The sequence below is a fragment of the Mastigoproctus giganteus genome, chromosome 6, assembly GCF_048544385.1.
Source record: "Mastigoproctus giganteus isolate SK-2022 chromosome 6, ASM4854438v1, whole genome shotgun sequence".
Classification (NCBI taxonomy): Eukaryota; Metazoa; Arthropoda; class Arachnida; order Uropygi; family Thelyphonidae; genus Mastigoproctus; species Mastigoproctus giganteus.
This window is the reverse complement of record NC_143580.1, coordinates 181,129,937-181,146,744: the sequence shown is the minus strand read 5'-3', so window position 1 is coordinate 181,146,744 and position 16,808 is coordinate 181,129,937. Positions and strand designations below refer to the sequence as shown.

Sequence of the window (16,808 nt, the reverse complement as noted above, 5' to 3'; positions counted from 1 at the left end):
TGAGGTTATGGTGAACATCATGGAAAGATCCAATCTTCCTTACATTTCGAGGTTACAGCTCTAAAATTGTGTTCGCAGGCCGGCCGCTAGTTAGTAAACCGAACCGAACCTATTGGTAACTTTTTAGGAGGCTTACAGATCAGCTAGTGTATACTCTTGCTGCCTCTACTCTGCCAAATAGTGACTGGTGGGAGTCCGAGTAGTGTGTATGCGAGGGGCATTGTCGAGGCCACGTTATTTCAAGGATCTGGGTATCTTCTTACCATTTCATTCCACTCATGCTTGTGTCACCCAAGGTTCAGTTCTTTCTCCCACTCATTTGCTCTTGTATATTAATGACCTTATTCCATTGACTGGAAATCCTATCCATATTTTTGCCGTGATAGTATATTGCATTCCACTTTCCATTTTGAGAAATCTTGCTCTTCTCAATCAGCTTCAACTTCTCGAATATCTGCTACCACTTCTTAAATGCCAATTTCCAGGTGAAAAATATTTTAATTACTTCATATAGCATGTCCCTCCCCACTTTTTCTTACTATTGAATACACCATGAATTGTCAAACTAATAGAGTAACCTTCTCTGCGAAAAAATATAAACCTCCCAAACACTTCCTAGTTCATTTCACGAATATACGTGGACTCAGTTCTAATCTCAACGATGACCCTTTCCACTTGCAGTCTGCCAAACCCCACGTACTTTTTCTGACAAAATCTCAGTTATCTGCTGATTCAACTACTGCTCGTCTCAGTTCCCCCAAATTATTCGCTGTATGATTCCTTTTTCTCAAAGGTGGTACTTGTACATTCCGTTTCGATATTCCCTGTCAGAGACTTGGCTCTACCTCATTGTGTCAAATTCATCTATTGTATCTACCATTCTCCCAACTCCACTAATCACTTGGAACTCTTTGACTTTCTCCAGTCCAACTTTCCTAACAGCGTGGTAATTTTCCTTGGTGATTTTAATGTTCACAACTCCAGCTGGCTTCCGTTTTCTAGTCACACCGACCCGGCTGGTCAAGATGCTGAGGCTTTTGCAATTACTAATGACCTTTGAACAGATTGTTCATTTAACTACAAGAATAGCAGGAATCCTAACCATACAGCCAACACACTTGATCTTTTTCTCACAAACAACCCTTCTAAGTACACGGTCGAAGTGAGTGGTCCTTTAGTCACCTCAGATCACAACTTGGTGATTGTCACTTCTCCAATGGAGCCTTTATCTCATGGTTATTCCCAACCTCGTATTGTTTGGCATTACAAGAATGCAGAATGGGATGACCTGTGAGATTTCTTTTCTTCTTTTCCTTGGTCGAATTACTGTTTCAAAACTTCTGATGTCAACATTTGCTCAGATCGTGTCAGTGAAATTATTCTTGTAGGAATGGAATCCTTTATTCCCCACTCCACTTTAAAATCTCTTCCTTTATCTAAACTTTGGTTTTCCAATAAATGTTCTAAGGTTGTTCAAGAGAAGAATATTGCATATCATGATTGGCTTGTTTCCAATTTTTCAGTTTCATTTTCTGCCTACACCAAAGCTCACAACAATTGTAAAGCTGTCATTAATCAGTCTAAAATAGATTTTGAACAGACCAAGATTAGAAAACTTGCTTCTTGCCCTAATGGTAGCCAAGCATTCTGGTCTTTTGCCAAAGCCATTGGCTGCAACTTTTGCACTCTGTCAAAACTAGATGGTTCTGTTGTCACTTCAGCCAAGGATAAAGCTGACCTGCTAGCATCCCATTTTAATTCCAACTCATGTATTAATAATCTTGAAAAATGCCTCCCACCTTTCCCAACATGCTCAATTCGATGTCTCCTGTGGTCTTCCGTCAAAAGGATGTCAGAAGGATTTTGACAAATCTTGATGCTAAGAAAGCTCCAGGTCCAGATTGTATTTCTCCACTTGTTCTCAAAACCTGTGCTCCTGAACTTACTCCTGTTCTTTGCCACCTTTTTTCACTTTCTTATTCCTAAGGGGTTTTTCCTTCTGCTTGGAAATTTTCTCATATCCAGCCAGTGCTTAAAAGGGTGTCAAATCTCACCCATCCAATTATCGTCCCATTGCAATTATTTCTACTCTTTCTAATGTAATGGAGAAATCAGTTAACCGCGAACTCTTAAACTACTTAGAAATCTGATCAACGATCGCTAGCAGGTTTTCGATCTTGTTTGGCAAAAAGGTCTTCTAAACAAGCTTCCATCTTATGGTTTGCCAACTTTTTTTTTGTAATTGGTTATCCAGTTTTCTCTCTGATTGTTCACTGAGGGTGATCGTAGATGGCTCTCTGTCTTCAAACTTCTCCCCTCATGCTGGTGTCACCCAAAGAACTGAACTGGGGTTCAGTTCTTTCTCCCACTCATTTGCTCTTGTATATTAATGACCTTATTCCATTGACTGGAAATCCTATCCATAGTTTTGCAATTGATAGTACATTGCATTCCACTTTCCATTTTCAGAAACTTTGCCCTGCTCAATCAGCTTCAACTTCTCGAATATCTGCTACCAATTCCTTAAATGCCAATTTCCAGGTAATTCTCCACTAGGGCAAAGACAACTTAGTTGATTTCAATCCTTCTAAAGCTCAGTCTTGTCTTATATCTTGCAAAAAGGATTCTTCTGCTCCTATGCTTATCTTTGATGACATTCTCATTTCTAGGCAAAATGATATATCACTTTTGGGGATTACCCTGACTTCTAATCTCTCTTGCCACAAGCACATTACAATTATTGCTTCCTCTGCATATAAAAAACTTGTATTTCTCTTTCGCTCTTGACAATACTTTTCTTCCAAACAGCTGTTCACTCTGTACAAATTTCAAATCTGCCCTACGATGTAGGAATAATAATCCTACATTTGGGGCTGTGCCTCCAAAACCTCTCTCAGGCTTCTAGATTCCATTCTTGATGACTTTTGAGGTTATGATGAACGTCGTGGCGAGATCCAATATTCCTTACATTTCGAGGGTACAGCTCTAAAATGGTTTTCGCAGGCCGGCCGCTAGTTAGTACACCGGACCGGACCTATTGGTAACTCTCTAGGAGACTTCCGGATCAGCTAGTGTATAATCTTACTACCTCTGCTCTGCGAGATAGTGACTGGAGGGAGTCCGAGTAGTGTGTATGCGGGGAGCATTGTCGAGGCCGCGTTATGTCAAGGATCTGGGTATATTCTTACCACATGTACGCCATATCCAAAAATTTCATTACTTCATACAGCATGTCCCACCCACTTTTTCTTACTATTGAATACACCATGAATTGTCAAACTAATAGAGCAAGCTTATCTGCGAAAAGATCTAAACCTCCCAAGGACTTCCTAATTCATTTCACAAATATACGTGGTCTCAATTCTAATCTCAACGATGTCCATTTCCACTTGCAGTCTGCCAAACCTCATGTACTTTTTCTGACAGAATCTCAGTTATCGGTTGATTCAACTACTGCTCATCTCAGATGCCAAAATTATTCGCTGTATGATTCCTTTCGCCTCAAAGGTGGTACTTGTGCATATGTCCATTCTGATATTCCCTGTCAGAGATTTGGCAATTTGGAATCTCCTCTCTTTGATCTTCTCTGGCTTAAAATCTCTCTACCTTATTGTGTCAAATTATCTGTTGTCTCTACCGTTCTCCCAACTCGACTAATCACTTGGAGCTCTTTGACTTCCTCTCGTTGCAACTTGACTTTCTCCAGTCCAACTCTCCTAACAGTGAGGTAATTTTCCTTGGTGATTTTAATGTTCACAACCCCAGCTGGCTTCCGTTTTCTAGTCACACCGACGCAGCAGGTCGAGATGCTGAGGCTTTTGCAATTACTAATGACCTAGCACAGATTGTTCATTTACCTACAAGAATACCGGACAATCCTAATCATACAGCCAATACGCTTGATCTTTTTATCACAAACAACCCTTCTAAGTACACGGTCGAAGTGAGAGCTCCTTTAGGCACTTCAGATCACAACTTGGTGATTGTCTCTTCTCCAATGGAACCTTTATCTCATGGCTATTCCAAACCTTGTGTTGTTTGGCGTTACAAGAATGCAAAATGGGATGACCTGCGAGACTTCTTTTCTTCTTTTCCTTGGTCGGATTACTGTTTCAAAAGTTCTGATGTCAACGTTTGCTCAGATCGTGTCAGTGAAATTATTCTTACAGGAATGGAATCCTTTATCCCACACTCCACTTTAAAATCTCGTCCTTTATCTAAACCTTGGTTTTCCAATAAATGTGCTAGGGCTGTCCAAGAGAAGAATGTTGCATATCGTAATTGGCTTGTTTCTAATTCTTCAGTTTCATTTTCTGCCTACACCAAAGCTCGCAACAATTGTAAAGCAGTTATTAATCAGTCCAAACTAGAGTTTGAATAGGCTAAGAGTAGAAAACTTGCTTCTTGCCCTAATGGTAGCCGAGCATTCTGGTCTCTTGCCAAAGCTATTGGCCACAACTTTTGCCCATCTCTGCTCCCACCTCTGTCCAAACCAGATGGTTCTGTTGTAACTTCAGCCAAGGATAAAGCTGACCTGCTAACATCCCATTTTTCTTCCAGCTCATGTATTAATGATCTTGGTAAAACACCTCCCACCATTCCCAACACACTCCATTCAATGCCTCCTGTGGTCTTCCGTCAAAAGGATATCAGAAGGATTTTGATGAATCTCGATGCTAAGAAAGCTCCAGGTCCTGATGGTATTTCTCCACCTGTTCTCAAAACCCATGCTCCTGAACTTACTCCTATTCTTTGCCGCCTTTTTTCACTTTCTTATTCTAAAGGTGTTTTTCCTTCTGCCTGGAAATTTGCTCATATCCAGCCAGTTCCTAAAAAGGGTGACAAATCCCTCCCATCCAATTAACATCCCATTGCAATTACTTCTACTCTTTCTAAAGTAATGGAGAAATCAATTAACCACCAACTCTTAAACTACCTTGAAACCTTCCGTCTGATCAACGATCACCAGTATGGATTCCGTCAGTGTCGATCCACTGATGATATTCTGGCTTATGTTACCCATTCATGGACTAATTCAATGGAAAGGTTCGGTGAAACACAAGTAGTTGCTCTTGACATCTCAAAGGCTTTTGATCGTGTTTGGCATAAAGGTCTTCTAAACAAGCTTCCATCTTATGGTTTGCCAACTGTTTTTAGTAATTGGTTATCCAGTTTTCTCTCTGATCGCTCACTGAGGGTGATGGTTGATGGCCCTCTGTCTTCTAACTTCTCCACTAATGCCGGTGTCCCCCAACCAAGGTTCAGTTCTTTCCCCCACTCTTTTCCCCTTGTATATCAATGACCTTCTTCCATTGACTGGAAATCCTATCCATAGTTTTGCCGATGATAGCACATTGCATTCAACTTTCCATTTTGAGAAACCTTGTCCTGCTCAATCGGCTTCAACTTCTCGAAAATCTGCTACCAATTCCTTAAATGCCGATCTTCAGGTAATTCTCCAGTGGGGCAAAGACAACTTAGTTGATTTCAACCCTTCTAAAACTCAGTCTTGTCTTATATCTCGCAAAAAGGATTCTTCTGCTCCTATGCTTATCTTTAGTGACACTCCAATTTCTAGGCAAAAGGATATATCTCTTTTGGGAATTACCCTGACTTCTAATCTCTCTTGGCACAAGCACATTACAAATATTGCTTCCTCTGCATCTAAAAAACTTGGTTTTCTCTTTCGCTCTCGGCGTTACTTTTCTTCCAAACAGCTGCTCACTCTGTATAAATCGCAAATCCGCCCTGCCATGGAATGTTGTTCCCACATCTTGGGTGGTGCCCCCAAAACCTCTCTCAGGCTTCTTGATTCCATTCAGAAGAGGGCAGTTAGGTTAATTAATGATTCATCTCTAAGAGAGTCTCTCCACTCGCTGTCTCATAGACGCACTGTTTCTGCTGCATGCCTCTTCTACAGATACTTCCATGGGCACTGTTCTTCTGAATTAGCTTCTATAATTCCCGCTCTCTCTTTCAAAACAGTCCGAACACGTGCCGCCACCAGCCAACATCCATTTACTGTCCACCTTCAAACCCACAGAACCAACTTTTCATCTTCCCCATTTATTCATTCAACTGCCGTTTTCTGGAACAACCTTCCTTCATACGTATTTCCTGAAAATTACAATCTACAGAATGTCAACAAATATCTTCTTTCGTCTTCTCAGCCTCCAACCCAAGCACGGTACTAAGTACTATAGGTTCTAATACTTCTCGTGTTTGGGGTTCACATAAAAAAAAAAAAAAAAAAAATTCAGAAGAGGGCAGCTAGGTTAATTAATGACTCCTCTCTAACAGAGTCTCTGCACTCTCTGTCTCATAGACGTACTGTTTCTGCTGCATGCCTTTTCTAAAGATACTTCCTTGGGCACTGTTCTTCTGAATTGGCTTCTATAATTCCCGCTCTCTCTTTCAAAACAGTCCGAACACGTGCTGCCATCAGCCAACATCTATTTACTGTCCAACTTCAAACTCACAGAACCAACTCTTCATCTTCCTCGTTTATTCATTCAACTGCCGTTTTGTGGAACAGCCTACCTTCATACGTATTTCCTGAAAATTACAGTCTACCGAAGCTCAAATCTAATGTCAACAAATATCTTCTTTCGTCTTCTCAACCTCCAACCCAAGCACAGTACTAAGTACTACAGGTTCTAATACCTCTCGTGTTTGGGGTTTTCATAAAAAAATAAAAAATAAATTAAAAAACTGGGGTTTTCACTTCTGGCTCTGCCTTACTTTTCTTCCAAACAGCTGTTCACTCTGTACAAATTGCAAATCTGTCCTACCATGGAAAATTGTTCCCAATCTGGGGCGGTGCCCCCAAAACCTCTCTCATGCTTCTGGATTCCGTTCAGGAGAGGGCAATTAGGTTAATTAGTGATTCATCTCACAGAATTTCTCCACTCTTTGTTTCATTTTGTTTTGTTTCTGCTGCATTCCTTTTCTATAGATATGTCCATGGGTACTGTCCTTTTGAATTGGCTTCTGTCTGTCTGTCTGTCTGTCTCTCTCTCTCTCTCTCTCTCTCTCTCTCTCTCTCTCTCAAAGCAGTGCGAACATGTACCGCAACCAGTCAACATCCTTTTACTGTCAAACTTCAAACTCATAGGACCAACTTTTCTTCTTGCTCAAGTATTCATTCAACTTTTGTTTCCTGGAACAGCCTTCCTTCATGCATATTACCTGAAAATTACAATCTACAGAAGTTCAAGTCTGATGTCCAGAAATGTCTTTTTTCATCTTTTCAACCTTCAGCCCATGCACCATCCTAAGTTCTATAGGTTCTAATACCTCTAAGTGTTTGTGGATTTTCATAAAAATTCACTTATTTCATAATTTTTATTTTTACTTCTCATATATAGAGACTAATTCCCAAAAATTTGGTACCTTTTCATATAGTTGACACTGCTGTTAAATAGCTCTACAGATTCAGTTAGATCAGTATTTCCCAAATGTTTTTGTTTGACACTTTTGGCTTTGAAAAATAATCATGGATCCTCATATCCTAGCTTTCTTAAATATGGGGCATTGGGACAATATGTATCTAAAATAAAAATTTATATCTCAGAACTGATTTATTATGTTTGCAATCCACCTTTTTTCAGACTGACACAAAAAATAACTCAATAATAAACTGTCATTATTTGAGTATATAGTCAATCGTAACTCATAGGCTGTTAGTCTGAAGAATGGTGTTGTTTTTTCATCTGACAAACTCCTTTAGGAGTGATTGTAAACAACTGAATTCTCATGTCGGGGCCAACATCCAGTCTATAACAATATTTAGATTTTGTTTTAAAAAATAAGTAAAATTCTAAGTAGTCATTACAGAAATTATCCACGGATCCCCTGGGAATTGTTTGCGGATCTCTCTCTTGTGATCAGTGGAGTACAGTTTGGGAACCACTGAGTTGATTATAGTACCTGCCGACAGAATAACTGATCTATTTGAATGTGTATTTATTGTTATGTATTTATCTACTTTGTTGAGAAAGTTTGTATTTAATTTCTGTATACTGTATATTCATTGACTCTGTTAATTTCAATTGAAATAATAATTTATATTATTTATATTTTTGTCATGCATAAGTTATTTTGTTTTTGTAGTGTTCCTTAATTTTGTATTTTTTTTTAGGGAAAACAGTGGAAAATACACTACTTACCTTTGAACAAGCTGAAACCTGTTCCTAGGTAAAGAAATTTAGAGACATTTGTTAATTATTTCTGTTGAGATAAATAAATATGAATTACCAGCAAACCTTATTGAGATATAATTTCAAGTGATAAACTTTACCGAGAAAGATTCAGACAGTTTTATTTTATATTTCCATAAACAGATAAGAATTAATTATCAAATGGAAAGGAACACAAAAGAAATTTCTTTGCATCCCTTAAGTAATCCAGAAGGAATATGTTAACTAAAACTTAAAAAAAAAAAAGTTTAGTCCAGACTTGGGTGCGGAACAAAGGATTAAAAAACTCTCTGTTGAATAAGATCAGAACAATCCCTCTTAGGTATAAGGGAGGTTTATTTTCATGAAATGTACTGAGTTACCACTGAGTTATCAGAGTGGTTTTAGAGAGCTTTTATTACTGTATAATTTATTGTAAATTGTAAAGTTATTGTAAATAGTATTTATTGTAATTAGTATTTTTACATCATTTTATCTGAGTAATGTTAAATTATTTATTTAATTGGTTTTTTTGTATTTGTTTTATTTTAATTCAACATGCTTTAACACGGTTGGTGTCAACTAGGGCTTGCAAACCGGTTTTATAAACCGGTTAAATCCGGTTTTCATATTGAGTTGTTAAAACCGAAACCGAGCTTCTAAAACCGGATTCAAATATTTTTTTAGTTAGCCCTCGAATATAGTTTTTTGTTACTCGCATTTTCTTTTGTTTGTTCGTTTGTCTGGATCGTTCAACTGCTTTATGTTTTTTATTTTATTTTAAGGTACGAATCTCATGGGCAAGTGGCCCAAATCTAGGAGGGGTACCTTTTATCTTCCCACCTGTATCATGGCACGATGCAGGTGCACTCATTTACGACTGAGTGAGTCGGAACGAAAGCGTAAAAGAAAATGCTCAACATTTCTCCGTTCCATCTATCTTGTTCGCCAGTCAAGTTATGGAACGCGCCTTATTGATGGTTACCCACTAGAAACAGATTCGTTGAATATTGCATCAAATTTCAATCGTAGAAAGTTTTTTGCTTCTTTATTCCTATTAAATTTGCGGACAAATGTTCCCCAAAAAGCAGCTTCACCAAATTTAGCTTTTATGTAATTTTGAAAATACAATAGATTTAATTGGGGGAAAAAAATTGCAAGTAAATAAATAAAAAATTTCTTTCGTGAAAATTTTGAAACTTGCCTCGTTTAGACTCTTCATTCAGTGCTTGCGGGAGTGACACATAGTATTGTGCCTTTGTTATCTTTAATATTTTTATTTAAAATTGTCGGTGATATAAATTCCTATTAATTAATATTTATTATTTTTAATATGTCTAAGATGAAATCAAATTTATGGAATTATTTTGCTCGAAAAAGCAAAGATGAAGCACAATGTTCAAAATGTCAGAAGATAATGAAGTCGTCTGGAGGATGGTAAGAACATTAGAAAACTTTATCGTTAAAAAATTTATGGAAGAAGAGATTTCAAAATTAGCTGCTTTAGATGGATTTTCTTTTAATTCATTTGCCAAGAGTGAGTTTATACAATCAAGCCTTCACATTCAGAGAAATAAATACGATAAATTACCACCAACCTCAGTGAATGGAATTAAAAAAATGGTTCTGAATTATTATAAAACTAAGAAAGAAGAACTCATTCAGCATTTCAAAAATTCATTGGTTTTGGGTGCACGGTATTCATTGACTTTAGACGAATATACGTCTATACAAAATAAAAGGTATATGAATATAAATGTGCATTCAAAAGACAATTATTGGTCGTTAGGTCTTATTGAGATTAATGGTTCACTTGATAGCAGAAGAACTGAGCAAATTGTGGATGGACACTTGAAGGAATTTGGTTTGAACTTGGATGAGGATATTGTTGCTTGCACCACCAATGGAGCAGCAATGATGATTAAGTTTGGCAAGCAAATTACGCCTAATCATCAACAATGTATAGCCCATTGTATATATCTGTCAGTTATAGATGTACTTTATGAAAAAGCAATCATTTATGGTGCCACAGTCTCTGAATCTCCCAAAGACAATGAAGAAAATGAAAATAATGAAGAAAGTAGTGATGATGAAGAAGTTGAAGAAAGACAGCAAGGCATGCTTTATCAAACCGACTTTACCAATGAGCTCATTTATTTCTTCAATCCGATGGCCAATATTGCACAAACTATTAACAAAGTCAGAAAAATTTGCAAGCTTTTTCGAAAATCGCCTACCAAAAATGACATATTACAAAATTTTGTTAAAGCAAAATTTAATGGGAAAGAATATAAACTTATATTAGATTGCAAGACTAGATGGGATAGCACATTCTATATGATTGAGAGATTTTTGAAATTGAAAAATTTCATTCCAAATGCTCTATGTGCAGTACTGTCAACTGAATCTGTGTCTGACGATCACTGGAAAACACTTCAATTGCTACGTGAAACTTTGCGACCTGTTGAAATGATTCTGAAGGCTATAACCTCAGAAGATACAAACTTACTTAAAGCAGAATCTTCAATAGAATTTCTGCTTGCTAAACTTGATACAGCAGAAAACCCATTTACTTTAAAGTTTCACCAAAGCCTTTTGCAGCGTTACAATGCAAGACGAAATTGCCAACTGTGGCTTTGCTGAGATATCTACACAACCCCAAAAAGTTTAGGAAAGAAGATTCAGATTCAAGAATTTTCCAAGTAAGCAAGTTTTGAAAAAGCATGCTGAAGAGATTTATCAGAGATTATTTGCAAAACATTCCGAAGGAGTCTTAGCGTTGAATGAAGAAACTGAAAATAAACGAACTGTTCTTTTAGAAGAAAACAAAGACTCGTGTAGTTCCGATTTTGGAGATACACTCATGCGAGAGTATGATAATGTAATAAAGAGATTAACTGAAGAGCCTTCAAAATATCCGAGTGAATTGGAAATCAGCATAGAATTTAAAATTTTGGAGGCAACTAGCAGTAGAAGTGAAAAGCTGGAGAAAGTAATTAATTAAAGTAGTAATTAAAGTTTATAGAGCACTGCTGACCATTAAACCAACAAGTGTCCAATCTGAGAGAGTGTTTTCGATCACTGTTCTCTTTAACACAAAAATAAGGTCAAGTCTATCAGGAAAAATGCTTAATATACTGTGTTTTTTAAAGGATCATTTTCAGAAAAAATGCTGAGCAATAAATAGTAAAGTAATTTCCCCAAGCTGTTTTTTTTTTTTTCACATTATTTTTATTTATTTATTATTATTATTTTTTTGTTTACTATACAAGAAGATATTTTTTATTCCAAGGATTTGAATACAATTTGTAATTTTGTATAATCTCAAGCTGGTTACTTTTTTGGAATATTTTAATTTTTTTATTTTTTTTAATATAAGAGGTGATAGATTTTGTTTAAAAGATTTGATTACGATTTGTACAATCTACCCAAGAGAAAATAAATACCTGTGTTATAAGCTTTTAATTATTTTCCCTAAGTCTGAGAAAATCGGTTTTAAAACCGGTTTTAAGAGTAAACTTCGGTTAAACTCGGTTTTGAAATTTCTCGGTTTTATGCAAGCCCTAGTGTCAACTGCTTAATTCACAATATGAGTATTCCCAACCCCGTAGGCCTATTTGAAGAATTGGTTTTAGAGAGTATGAGCTTAAACACACACACAGTATATCTTATGTGGACCCATCTCAGGGATGGATTTAGGATCTAAAAACAATAAAAAATGTTCATGTGAACATAGGTCTGATTCTGATTTCACATTGTTTCCGAGTTAGATTCATTTTTGTGGCCCAGTAATTCTTTCCACAAACTGAGTTAGCATAACTGCTCCATTCGACTGTTTAAAAACAGTGCTCAATATCTCATGGTGGGCCTTACCTTTAGTTATGTAAACAAGATCCTGTAGTGTTCCTTGAGTGATTTCAGTTAGTTATGCTGACAAGAACACTACATTTGGAGTGTATTATTAACATTTTGATACCATGCATTTGCTGTGATAATGGAGGCTTATTCAAATTGAGAGATGGCCGATATGCATCTCCTATATGGATTTGCTAGATGCAATGCAGTTATAGCAAGATGCTTGTATGTAGAAAACTTCCCTAATCATCCTGTGCCAAATAAGAAGAGACCTTTCAGAGAATACATGAACACCTTTTGGAAACTGGTTAATTTAGAAAACAAATTTCAGATAGTGGTAAACCCATCAACACCAGAATAGCAAATCCGACATACATGCACCTGAAATTTTTGAGCAGGTAAGGAGATCTATGATGAGGATTTGCATTCTTGTATTCAGACACACAGTGGTCATTTTTGAGCATTTCCTGTAAACGTAAGCAGATAGTTGCTGGAACACAAAAACAGCTGTAACTCAGAAACAAGGCAAAATATAACTATGTTTACATGATATTTCTTTTATTGTTTTTAGATCCTAAATCCATCTCTGAAGTGGATCTCACATGTTATGCTACACCCTGTATATATATACAGGGTGTGTATATATATATATATATATATTTTTTTTTCTTTTTTTCTTTTTCTTTTTTCAGAATGAATCCAATTTCATGTTTCCAATGAGTTAAATTCCATTATCAGAGGTTTTTCATTATTATATTTATATGCATTGAGGAATATGTTGCCCATTTGCAGTGCTAGTTGGTTAAACTGGCATAGAGTGGAATGTTTAATTATCATATGTTGCAGTTCTAATTCACAATACAAAACTGAGCTGTAAATAGTCTAATGCATTCAGATAATTTTTGGTTGATGCTTAGTATCATAATACAAACATTGTTACCTCTTGATAAGCACTTCAGTCATTTCTGCTGACTTCCAAATGTCTTTATTGGAAAAGCTTTGTGGTTACCATCAGAATCATAACTGCATGGCTTCAAAGACTTCCTCATTCTTTGGGAATTTTTGCCATCTGAAACAATATTTTTAATAGTCTGAACAAATAATAAACAGAAGATGCTTAACCCTCATGTAGTCACAGAGGCTGTACCAGTCATTTTTCATGTAGAAATACTAGTCAGGGGTACACCAGCTGTCTTCAAGCAAAACTCTGTTTTTTTCGTCTTCAATGAAAAAATATGTTTTTTGGTAACAATGTGATACTTTTACCTATTTTCACAATCAGTGGTACATCCAAAGATTTTGTTTGGGGAGGGATGTATGTACATTCCACATTGCTTTTACGAGCATCAACCCATATAGTATGAATAGAATGCTTTGCCGAAGACAAAGGCTGGTGCTAATCATTAAGAACTCCTGATATTGACATAATCTGCAAATTTTAACATCACACTGAATCTCATTGTTGGTATCATATAAGAAAATTAGAAATGTGTTTATGTCCCAGTGCTGATTCTTGAAGAATCAAGCCTTACCCTTTTAACCTTGGCCCATTCTGAATCTGAAGAGTAATCATCAATCACAACCATCTGCTCCTCTACTGCAATCACCCTGCAGTCCATCTAAGGAACTAACTTGTAATTTTAGTATGTCCCAGTTTATACAGTAATCTCTAATGTGGGACTGGGTCAGATGCTTTGCTAAAATCCATCTACCATACTTCTTCAATTCTAAGACGCCATTGATTGTAAGATGCAACTTAATTTCAGAAAAAAAGCTTTGATTCTAAGAAAAAAATAAAATAAAACACTAAATAAATCTAACAAATATTTTTATTATAATAGAATTCAATTTACGAACAACAACAGTACCAGTATTTATCAGTAGGTATGTTATTCATCACTTCCTTCTGAATCTTCTGAGCCATCAATATCTTCATCTGAATCAATAACAGAGTCTACTTCACATTCAGGGTCAGATTCTTCTGATCCGTTGTTATCTTCATTATCCTATATATATCTTCTGAGCCATCGAGAGCATTGGTAATGCAACTCATTTTTTTTTAAATGAGTGCTTGACTATTCTTTCTGGGATCGGTTTTCAAGCTGTTGATACCCATTCTGCCAATTTTGATGCCAGTGCTTTCTTAATTTTTCCAGAAGGTGTCAGCGGAAGGTTGTCGGTCAACAGTCAGGATTCATATTCCTTTCTCAAGTAATCCTTAAATGGCTTGTTAACTAAAATGTCAAGTGGCTGCAGTTGGCTAGTCATGCCACCAGGAATCACAACCAAGTCACCACGTTTTTGCACAATTTTATTTTTGACCCATTCAGACAATGTCCACGAAATGCATCAAGTACTAGCATGCTAGGTGGGTTACGAAGACTTCCAGGACATCTATTCCACACAACATTTAGCCAGTCTTCCATAAGCTCTGCCAACATCCATCCATTTTTTTGTGCATGCACAATAACATCTTTGGGGAAAATTTCATTCTTCAGTATGGTTTTTCGATTTAAAATTAAATATGGTGGCAACTTTCAACCATCAGCGGTGATGCATAGCATTACAGTGATACGCTGCTTTTCATAGCCCCTGCTTATAATCTTGATTTCTTTAGCACCTTTAGTGTTGACAGTGTAATTTCGAGGCATATCGAAGAAGACTGGGGTTTCATCAGCATTTCCAATTTGAATAAAAACTCATAGTTTCTTTTTTCCCTTAATTTCATCACCTGTCGCTGAAAGTTAATCAGCTTCTGTTGAAAGTCTGCAGGAATTTTTTGACAGATAGATATTCGGTGCCTTAACGATGATCCACTATGATGCATGAGTCTGTCACACCAGCTGCGACTGCCTTTAAAAATTATTTTCTCTATTCCGAGGGACTTGGCAATTTGTCCGACTTTTATTTGCATGGCTTGTCGAGTGATGGGTAATCCTTTTGCGCGTGTCTCTGTTACAAAACATATCACAGCTTCATCGACTTGTAGAAATCTATCTTCTTGTCTTAAGCCCTGTAAAGCAGTTGGTCATTGCTTTGCACAAAAATATGGAATTACGATCATTTCTCCAACGACGACGAACATTTACTTCACTAATGTCAAAATGTCGACCCACAGCTCTGTTTCCATTTTCTTTTGCATACACAATAGCTTTTCGTTTCAATGTGGCTTTGTAGTGCAATCTTTTTGTTATTTTAATGTGCAATAAGGGATCAAAATTAACAAAATACAGTAACTCCACTTCTTACCTACTTTCGAAGATACAAACAAAACTTCCTAGTTTTCGCTGAGTGAGCTCCACTATAATGAAATAACGTATAGTATGAACAGGCCATTTCACATTTCGAAAGCACGTGAAATCACTCACGCCACTTTATTCTCCAATGGAATTGGAGAATGCGATAACAGTCAAACTTGGAGCTGGGTTTCCACGTAAAAACAAAACGTGTGGTGCTGTGCAAAGCTTGGGAAAATTTGAAAAAAAACTGCAATTGTAAGATGCCATCGATTTTAAGATGTACCCTGTTTTTAGGGACATTTATAGGGGGAAAAAAGTCCGTCTTAGAATCAAAGGAATACAGTATTTCATGAGTGACTCTGTCAAAATAACTAACCAAATCTATCTATATATAAAAGAATATTTTGGAAAATAGTGCATTTTCACCTTCACACTTTTTTGTTTTCCACAAGGCAGGGCTAACTGCTATTGCATCATACTACAACAAAGTGATCGACAGGTCTGTCTCAAAGACCATGCCTAGGCATGTCATTCTTAAACTTATCTGCATATACCACAGCGATGACTCATTATCTGATAGCATTTAGTAGCGTTGTGAATCACACAATGTTGACAATTCGGCCATTGTTAATTGTGGGGTTTAATTTTTAGTGTTTTTAATTTTAGAATTCTACATGTCTCAAGGGCACCTCTGTAGCCAGGTGGGAAGGAGCAGCAGTGCGTAGCACACGCTTCTTGATTAGACCGGGGTTCGAGCCCATCACCACCAAATACGGAGGATGCGGAAAGGTCAGGGAATGACCACCGCATATTCCCGGAGCAATATGGCCTTAGTTGCTAATGCTCCTAAAAACCAAATAACAAACAAACAAACATGTCTCAAGGCAATAATTCTATTTTTTCAAAAGTTTCTTCAGCTATTAGCAATGTTGTTAATAATCGCAGTAATATAATGCATTAGGACTTATGCCTCAGGCTGCGAGAAAGTTAGACTATGAACAAGTAAGTGCAAATGCATCATATTAGTACACAACCAATTCTAGATTAGCAAGTTATTTGCAAAAGCGGCATTGTTTAAGTCATATCTCATATTGTGAGATATTAAGTCATATCTCATATTGTGAGATATTAAGTCATATCTCATATTGTGAGATATTAAGTCATATCTCATATTGTGAGATATTAAGTCATATCTCATATACCTTCACGACGAGTTGCCATGACATTGCACTACTTTGAATAAGTAACGCTTCACCTAAAGGAGAAGACTATTGTTACTTATTCTCAGTGGATACCACCACCCAGGCGGCACCATTTCAGGGCCATTTGGCACTTCTTCGGTGGATGGGTAGGTACCCAAGTGATGTAATGATGGCAAAACAGTTATGAAGTATAACCCCACAATATGAGAGATGCCTGATGGTGTATAAGATGAATTAGGGCTTATGCCTCATACTAATATGATGCATTTGCACTTACTTGTACATAGTCTAACTTTCTTGCAGCCTGAGGCATAAGCCCTAATACATTATAGTCT

The 16,808-nt window shown here is 36.8% G+C and overlaps 1 protein-coding gene across 1 annotated transcript in view; it reads left to right on the top strand.

Moving 5' to 3' along the window:
- The window catches only part of pug (pug C-1-tetrahydrofolate synthase, cytoplasmic), a 329,380-nt gene that overhangs the window by 160,081 nt on the left and 152,491 nt on the right, over nucleotides 1-16,808 (top strand). Inside the window, exon 10 of the mRNA XM_090376599.1 lies at nucleotides 8,141-8,196. Coding sequence (XP_090232725.1) covers nucleotides 8,141-8,196 — 56 coding nt within the window. The remainder of the gene's footprint in view (nucleotides 1-8,140; nucleotides 8,197-16,808) is intronic.